General features: G+C 34.8%; 1 protein-coding gene across 1 annotated transcript; it reads left to right on the forward strand.

Annotated features, from left to right (window-relative positions):
* Window positions 1–6,303: 6,303 nt before the first annotated feature.
* On the forward strand, window positions 6,304–10,107 carry LOC133286062 (uncharacterized; the record flags this gene model as incomplete). The annotated part of the gene is made up of 2 exons (XM_061483403.1): window positions 6,304–9,733; window positions 9,876–10,107. Coding segments are annotated over exons 1-2 (3,662 nt in total), but the record flags the coding sequence as incomplete, so codon positions are not given.
* Window positions 10,108–10,235: the final 128 nt, after the last annotated feature.

Consider the following 10,235-nt stretch of genomic DNA (forward strand, 5'->3'; position numbering starts at 1 on the left):
TACCAAGATTCAAAACAAGAAATATTTTAAATGGACTTAAATGTGCAAACCTAAAATTATAAATTTTCAAAATAGTCAATGTGTGAATAAATATGTTTAAAGGGGAAGGTTATACTTACAACCTATCTTCGCTTACAGCTTCTTACAACTATATCTTAACCGTTGATTTTCGCTAATCACCAGTTATCATTTATTGTGAATTAATAATTAATTAATAAAATTAATTTGGAAAAATCTTAACCGTTGATTGACGGAAATCAACGGTTAAGATATAGTTGTAAGAAGTTGTAAACGAAAATATGTTGTAAGTATAACATTCCTCATGCTTAAATATGCAAAATTAAATTATAAATTTTAAAATAGTCAATGTGTGATTAAATGAACTTAAATGTACAAACTTAAATTATAAATTTTTAAAATAGTCAATGTGTGAATGAACTTAAATGTTCAAACTTCAATTATAAATTTTCAAAATAGTCAATGTCTGTTTTTTTTTTTTTTTTTTTGGTATGCAGTCAATGTCTGATTAAATATGCTTAAATATGCAAACTTAAATTATAAAATTTTAAAATAGTCAATGTGTGAGTAAATGAATTTAAATGTGCAAATTTAAATTATAAATTTTAAAAATATGAGAATAAATGATTAAATATTATAATAATAAGGCTTCTTTACTGCAAAATAAATAAAAATAAAAAAATCTATAAAACCTTTATTTTCTTTCTCCAAATGCCAATATATATATATATATATATATATATATATATATATATATATATAATACTTTACATTTACATTTTTAGCCATTCTCAAATTGTCTATCACGTGAACATTAAGTGCTGAAGTGATTTCAATTAAAAATATAGCCTTCACCAAAAATAAATAAACAAATAAATAAATTCATCCCCCTTTGTTATTTATCATTTTACGATGGTGTTACATGTAACACCCTGTCGGCCACCGTTGTGCTAACTTAATTTATAGGAATAAAAGCGCTATTTATTGAAATAAATAAACGAAATACTTATTTAAAAGTATCACTATAGCTTACCAGTTAGCATCAACTACGTGACTTAACTTTTCCTTTCAAATTTTTTTTATATAATTGTCTTCATTTATTATTTTAAATTCGATTCTATACAATCTCATAACTATACAGAATCTTTACTTGACTTACACAATCGCAACAATGATCAAATGTCTCTCCAAATATAATAACAAGTATTATTTCTGACAAAATCATGGACAACATAAAGACTGTAAATTTGACTAATCCAAGGATCATACTCCCACAACAAACATAATACCTGATACACAACAATTCCAATTCTATTTTAATATATAAACTAACAATACAAATGGCTTCATGCCATTTCTATTAATATTACACACTAGTCATGCTATTCCAATATATATATATATATATATATATATATATATGCAGGATCTTTTGACACCAGTGTTAAATTTTAAATTTGACACCTCACATGGGAGCCATTAGATCGAAAAAGATCAACGGTGTCACATGCTTGCAAATCATAGGCGTTGATCTTTTTTGATCTAACAGCTCTCAGATGAGGTATCAAATTTGAAATTTGACACTGGTATCAAATGATCTTACCTTATATATATATATATATATATATATATATATATATATATATGTATGTATATATATAGTTCCCAAAACAAACATCTATCTGTCTAACTACTTCATGCAATGCTCTAATCCCCACATACAGACTTCCTGCCTAAGGATCTTTCACCAACATCAGAGTACCTAAAATTTGTTTCCCAAACGGGTGAGATTCAACTATCTCAGTAAGCTCGAGGTTTATGGAGAAGTCTCCACCCACCAGTTCCCTTTCTGTATGACATGTTAAATTCCAAAACATAGATAACAACATACAGTTTCTTAATAATACAGTTAGATATTATACAACATCAAACAATTATACTCCTATAAAATATTTTACTTTTTGATTATTTTCTAAATCATTTCATATTTGTTCAGTAACTCCTATCAATCAAAATCATCAGCAACACCAAATACCTATAATAATCAGAATGATTAGAAATTAACACTAATCAAATCAATCAGTAATTTATAATATACTGAACCACCCAAAAATCGAATACGCTCATAGTAATAACTAATTGTATTCCACCAGAGGTCACTCATTATCTAGATGCTCTCAACTTGTACGACCAAAATACTCGTTGGTCTCGTAATGGAATATATATATATATATATATATATATATATATATATATATAAAAGATATTATTATAAGGAGTGAGCTCAAACTAAAATATAAAGAGATTTGGAAAAATTATAAGTCTTGGATAATTACTTCATGGGCTTAATTACCTTATAGAAGATTTCCCATTTATATATATATACATACATATATATATATATGTATATTGGCTTTACTCGTTTATCTAGTTGCTTGAGATAACTTTATCTCCAGCTACTAAATCATAATTGTACAAAGATGGATCAATGGTGATAAAGAAAGAGAGAGAAAAAGAGAATCATAACCATTCAAAGGTGAATCAATTAATATAAGAAAATAAATAAACAAAACGATGTAATTTTTGAGTGGACGGAGATAAATATATCTCAAGCTGTTTGAGAAATATTTTTCTTATATATATATATATATATATATATATTGAACTCAACAACTACATCACCATGCACTATCTACTAGGACTAACCAATCACATCACAATATTTAGTGTATTTAGACTTATACGTTATCTTTTAATACTACATCAGATTAATCGCATCATAGCATCTCAAATGCTCACACCACTTTAACACAGTATACCAAATACTCATATCACACCAAACACAACACATCAAGTATGTAATCACTTAATTTTGTCCTCCCACAAAATATATATATATATAAAATATAAAAAATATAAAATAAAAATAAAATAAACACTGCTCCACGTGACCTCCATCCCTTCATCATCTTGACATGCCAGGTCCCACTTCCATCGCAGAACCCATAACCTGCATGCCCCATCCCTTAACCCATAAAGTGCATTAATTGCCCTATATCTGAAACCGCCATCCTTGGGTTAACCAACTATCAAACAATTGCTTGTCAATTCATTTTGTTGATCTCCATATACAACCCCACGTGATGTGTTTAGGAGGGCGTGGGAAGAGGATAAGAAGAGCAGGGGAGCCGTGTTCAGGGAGGTAAGGGAAATAATAAAAAATCAGCCCTCACTCTATAAATATCGAAGACCTTGATTGTGAAAAGGATTTTTTTATGGTGGATTGGTTGGAAAGTTTTCAGAAAGGAAAGGTAGTGCTAAAACAGAAATACTGAAAGAGAGAAATGAGGGATTCTTTGGAAGACAACAGATTCCTAAAACCCAAAGAATTTTTAGAGAAAGAAAGGAAAAGACTTAAAAAAAAAACAAAAACAAAAAAAATTTGAGGAGAGCTAACACCACTGTTGTTGCTGCCGCTGTCAAGCGCACCACCTCGCTCTACCATCTGTCTAGCATATCTCTTGTGATATTTTCCACTGTGAATGACCATTGCCACAAGGATCTTTGCCTTTGATACCCCCGCTCAGGTTCTTTTTCATTTGGGTTTAAAGTTTTCTTTTGGACTCATATTAAGCTTTAAAAGAATGATAAACCAATATAGAGTTCTATTGCTATCATGTTTCTGCCACCCTTTTTTAGACGTACTGTTTGAGCATTTACATAACCATTTGATTCATTTATCTAAGATGTCATAAACCTTGTTGGCTTTTAGGTACAGTAGCGAAAATATTCTAATGCTTTTAGTAGCTCACTAAACATACAAACCTGCGAGCTTATGTTTCTAGTGGAATATTTTAATATATTTTTTTTCATGGATCACTAGACATAAGATCTATAAGCATGCAGGATACTAATAACTAGTGGAGATATCTTGATAACAACATACACCATCTTGTTTTCTATGATTCCATTTATGTTCTCGTTAACTTTTATTTTATTTAAAGTTGCCTTATTATGAATTATATTATTAACGGCACACTAGCATTTTTTATTTATATTTTTTTTTCTTTCTTGTCCAGTAAATCACACTAACATCTCTTTATATCTTAAGTGTATAGTGCGCTACAATATCATTTTTTTATATAATATAATTAGACTTTATGAAAATTTATTAAAATAATACAATAACCTCAAGTTTATTATAAAAAGAGTTAACTTAGCCATGACGGTCTGTTAATTTCGTGTATATTTTTTTGATTCATTTTTTGTCGTGACGGCTTGGTGATTCAAAATTCATTCAAATCTATTTTAGAATAATTAAAATAGTAACATGAAATTTGTTTTAAAAGGATTAGCTGAGCCGTGACGGCTTGTTAGCCTTACATAACCCTTTTGATTCATTTTAGCCGTGACGGCTTGGTGATTCAAAATTTATCTAAAATTTGATATTGAAACTTAAAACATTAAGATTTTCAACAAAGGGATAATTTAACCGTGACGGTTTGTTAACCCCGTGTATTTTATTTTGACTCATTTTAGCCGTGACGGCTTGGTGATTCAAAATTCATTCAAAATTATCTTAAAATTCAAAATAATGAAAATAATAAACATGAAATTTAATTTATTAAAAAGGGATTAGCTGAGTTGAGACAACTTGTTAATCCTACAATTATCGTTTCAGATTATTTTAGCTACGACAGCTTGGTAATTCGAAACCTTCAAGCACCTTCCAATAAATTTTCTTTAAAATTACTTTCAAAAACTAAAATCAATCAACACACAAATATTTTCTACAGAACGACGTAGCTTTGAGTTCCCTATTGTACCGAGGGATACGTCGGAGCGGGACTCTTCCCGTCAAGCACAAAAATACATTTTCAAAATTAGTTTTCTTTTCCAACAGTCAATTTTATTTAATTTTTTAGGGTGAAATAAATATTTAAAATCTTATCAATAATTTGCACAATTGATATAAGGTAACCGTTTTTTTAACGGACGGTGTAGGGTGTTAATACCTTCCCTACTCGTAATCGACTCCCGAACCCATTTCTACTGTCAAAGACCAATTGTCTTTAAAAAAGGTTTTTCCAATGTTTTCCTAAATAAACTTTGGTGGCGACTCCATTGTTTTAACCATTCAATATTCTTTCGCCGTCACGTCGCGATACGGTTGCGACAGCTGGCGACTCCACTGGGGACTATTTCTGAGAGTCAAGCCTAATTTATTAATTGTGCAGATTATTCGTAAATTTTTATTTATCTATTTCACCAATCTTTTATTGTATTATTTTTTATATCGTTTGTGTAAGTATTTTTGTACATACGTTTGTCCAGTGTTGTTGATATATTTATAGCTGCATAAATAAATATGTATCGTGTTTGATTTTAACCTTATGATAGAAACCTCTATATATATTCTGCTTTGCTTCTGTTTTGCAGCTTTGAAATTTTAAATTATTTTAGGATGTACAGGTTTGTATGCTCCTTTCACACACCACACTCAGACGACTCACACACAATTATGAGTGGGGCCCTGTACCCGGGTCTGAGTGAAACATTGAGATAAGTAAGAGGTTGTGTAGTGGTATCCATTTTGGATGTACATCCTGTTTGGCTATCATGAAAACCTCAACTAGAGTGTGACTCTTTCAGAATATAGTCATTTTGGATGTACATCTTATTTGATTATTTTTTCCGAAATGAGATCTGAACTCTAGAGACCAATATAAAATCGTAGAGCCACCCATTGAGAGCTTTCACGAATTAGAAAAGCATATGCCCAACCCTTAGGCTTTCCTAATGTAGGACAATGGGAGTATGCTCTCTCTATCTTTATTACTATTTTTTTTCTTTCATGTTGCAACATCTAATCTTAACCATGAGCATTTAATGTCATGCACTCAGGAGGCATTTCACCTCCGGAACCTTAAGCACCTTGCCAAAGTATTATTGTACTTTTGATACTAGGCGTCATAATCTCGCCTCAAGGGTTCACAACCTGGCGAAGTTCATTCATGCATTTTCATCAACAAAAGAATCCTTTTATTTTCTAAATACCATTTGCATAGCATAAAATCTTGAAAATTTTGTCTTCAGCATCCACAACAAGCATATTTTACTTTAGCATTTGCATACTCATTATCTTGTCTTACTCAGTGAGAGAAAAATCAACAAAAAGAAAAATTGTTTCCACGGCACCCTTATAGGACTCGTGCTCAAGCCAAGATCATTGATGAACTAGAACGAGGGGAGCTGAGAGAAGATGTGAACCAGCTGAAAGTACAGATGGCTCAAATGCTGGAGATTCTGCAATCGTTGGAAAAGAGGAACACAGATGGGACCCCTTCAGCTGTAAATGACGAACAAGTAGCTACACCATCCCACCCACCTGGCTTTCCCCCAATTCCTATGCAGCTCCAAAGTTCCAACCCTCAAGGAGTACTAATGCCACTTACGGTATACCCAAATATTCCCATACAACCACCAATCACAAACCCACAAGAAGTCCATGTACCACTACTCCCTCCATACGGCCTACCTCCAGGATTTGTACCACCACAAGCCACTAATCCTCCAGATGGTAACACATCAACTCCTACCCTAAACCCTACTCAACCGCAAGGTCCTCACCCAAATTCAATCGAAAATCCACAAACAGAAACATTATTCCCTGTTAGTAGTGCACCGATGGTTCCACCTATCTTAAACACACAAAGTGTATCCCAACCACACTCCAATCCTGTATATGTGGCACCAAATAACCCTCATGGAGTTTCTCATGACACATCAAATAACTCTTCAATTGGAATTCTTCAATCTATGGGGAAATTGGAAGTTTTGGAAGAAAGGTTGAGAGCTATAGAAGGGGGAAGTAATTATGGCCTTGGAAACACATCTGAACTTTGTCTGGTTCCTAATGTTGTTATTCCCCCAAAATTTAAAGTACCTGATTTTGACAAGTATAAAGGGACCACTTGCCCAAAGAGTCATCTGACCATGTATTGTCGAAAGATGGCCTCATATGCCCAAGATGAGAATTTGTTGATCCATTTTTTCCAGGATAGCCTGACGGGGGCAGCTTCGAATTGGTACACGCACCTTGAGCGAGCACATATACGTTGTTGGAAAGATTTGGCTGATGCTTTCCTCAAGCAATACAAGTATAACATTGATATGGCTCCTGATAGACTGCAGCTACAGAATATGACAAAGAAAGATGTTGAGTCTTTTAAAGAATATGCTCAACGATGGAGAGAACTATCTGCACAAGTTGACCCCCCATTGTCAGAAAAGGAAATGGTTGCTACGTTCATCGATACCCTCCAATCATCGTTCTATGACCGGATGATCGGAAGCGTGTCATCAAATTTTTCTGACATTGTCATAATAGGAGAAAGGGTAGAAAACGGAATAAGGAGTGGCAAAATCACTCCTAATTCCATGGAGGCTGTTAATATGAAGAAACCTTCAACTGGGATAGGAAGAAAAAAAGAAGGAGAAACTCATGCTGTGACTTTCAATCAGCAAAGGTTTACGCAAGGCAAGCCTAACCCAACATATAGTAACCCTCAGCCAAGTTTCCAAACACCTTTCACTAATTACCCTGATGTGGCCAATACTTCACATACCCCATATCCCCAACCTTACCACTCAACAACACCCTACCACTCGCCACCCCCTTCCCAGCCACAAACATTTCCAACCGTACCATCACGACCACCTCAATCATGGGCTCAAAATTCAAATCCAAATCAAAGAAGAACCCCAAATAACCAAGAGAGGAAACCATTTAAATTTGACCCAATTCCCATGTCTTATACCGAGCTTTTACCACACCTCATCCAAAGTTCACTTGTTGTTCCATGTCCCCTGAAACCACTTGAGCCTCCTTACCCTAGAGGATTTGATGTGAATGCTAAATGTGATTATCATGCTGGAATTGTGGGCCATTCTACTGAAAATTGTAATGCTTTAAAGTTTAAGGTGCAGAATTTAATTGATGCCAAGTGGTTGAACTTTAAGGAAGATGCTCCTAATGTTGGCAATAACCCTTTGCCTAATCATGGAAGTTCTGGGGTCAATGTTGTTGAAGAGTTTTCAAATCAGCATCTTGTGAGAAAAGTGGCAGATATCAAAACTCCTCTAAAAACAATTTTCGAAGAGCTTTGCAAGTATGGGATGATACAAGCCCAAGTTAAAAAAGAGGAAATCCACGATGAAAGGATGATGTGTGGAATCCATCCAAATATAGGGCATTCCATTGCAGATTGCGACGAATTTAAGCAAATTCTTCAGGATTTGATAGACATGCAATTTGTGCAAATTGGCTGCCAACATGAGGATAGTGATGTAAATATGGTTAAGGAGCAAGAAGATCAGGTGGATGTGGGTACCCAAGTTCCGATGGTGATCCCGCCAACTATTGAGCATACTACCTCCATCCAAAAACCACTGGTAGTTCATTACACAAGAAACTCATCCATGCAAACAACATGCAGCCCAAAGCCAATTACCATTCAAGTACCAACCCCTTTTGCCTACAAGGACACCAAAGTTGTGCCATGGAAGTATGGTGTGCAGGTTCTTACTAGCAACCCTCAGAATGATATATTGCCAGCGTCTTCTAGTACAGGCTTTTCTATTGTCACAAATGTTTCTGGAATTGGTGGGATGACCCGAAGTGGTCGTATTTATAACCCCGAAGAGCTTCGAAATGATTCAGCCAAGGAAGTAATGAAAGAAGACAGAAGGAAGAACAAAGATGGAAGTATTTATGGAGAAAAAGAAGTTAGTCCAGATGAGCGCAAGAAAGCGGTAACTAATGAAGAAGCCTGTGAGTTTTTGAAGTTCATAAGACAAAGTGAATATAAAGTGGTAGAACAATTGAATCACACTCCGGCAAAAATATCTCTCCTGTCTTTATTGTTGAACTCTGAACCGCACAGAAAGGTATTAATGAAGGTATTGAATGAAGCTCATGTTGCCCATGACATCGCGGTGGACAAGTTGGATGGAATTGTCGGTAACATTGTTGCTGATAATTATGTCAGTTTTACTGATGATGAAATACCTGCGGATGGAAGGGGGCATAATAGAGCATTGCATATTTCTGTGAAATGTCAAGATCATGCTATGGCTAAAGTACTTATTGACAACGGATCCTCTTTGAATGTAATGCCACTATCAACACTATCAAAGCTGCCTTTCGATATGTCATACATGAGACCAAGTACTATGATAGTGAGAGCTTTCGATGGTACTAGAAGAGAAGTGATTGGGGAAATTGACATTCCGATCCAGATTGGCCCATGTACTTTTGAAATCACCTTCCAAGTGATGGACATTATGCCAGCCTATAGTTGTCTCTTGGGGCGACCTTGGATTCACTCTGCGGGAGTTGTGCCCTCCACATTGCACCAAAAGTTGAAGTTCATAGTAGACAACAAGTTGGTAATTGTTTCAGGTGAAGAAGATTTGTTGGTGAGTAAAACATCATCAAACCCTTATATTGAAGCTGCAGAGGAGGCCCTTGAAACTTCTTTCCAAGCACTTGAGATTGCTAACACCACCTATGTAGGGGAAGGAGCACAAGTTATAAAGCCAACACCATCTAATGCATCATTAATGGTGGCTAAACTTATGCTCGAAGGAGGTTGTTTGTATGGGCACGGGCTAGGGAAAAATGGAGAAGGCATTGCTGAGCCGCTACAACTGTGTGAGAATAAAAACAGATTTGGGTTGGGATACAGACCACTAGAGCGGATAAAAGAAGAGTCATGGAAGATAAGAAGGAAAGAAGGATAGCTCTGATATTCGGCAAAGTTTCCGAAGTGCTGGACTGGTGTTTTTCGATCAAGTGGCTGCTATTGAAAATGATCATCAAGGTAGGGATCCAAGAACTGAGGGGGTTCCCATTTGTTATATTCAGCAAAGTTTCCGAAGTGCTGGACTGGTGTTTTTGGATCAAGTGGCTGCTATTGAAGATGATCATCCTGGCAATGGCAATATTGACTTGGTATATCCATGTTCTTCGGATACAGAGCTTGGCAATTGGGAGGTCGTCGAGTTACCCGTGATCTTAGATTCAAAGTAATTTGTAATGCTAATCCTATTGCTCTGCCCAAGGCTTTAGGAATACTTTTTGTAACTCAGTATTTGTTATCAATAAATGCATTTCCTTCAATTTATCCTTGTTTCTTTATCTTGCACCTGGCCAC

Source organism: Gastrolobium bilobum, unplaced genomic scaffold, assembly GCF_033153095.1.
Source record: "Gastrolobium bilobum isolate Gb01-03AN ecotype WA unplaced genomic scaffold, APGP_CSIRO_Gbil_v1 utg97794, whole genome shotgun sequence".
Classification (NCBI taxonomy): Eukaryota; Viridiplantae; Streptophyta; class Magnoliopsida; order Fabales; family Fabaceae; genus Gastrolobium; species Gastrolobium bilobum.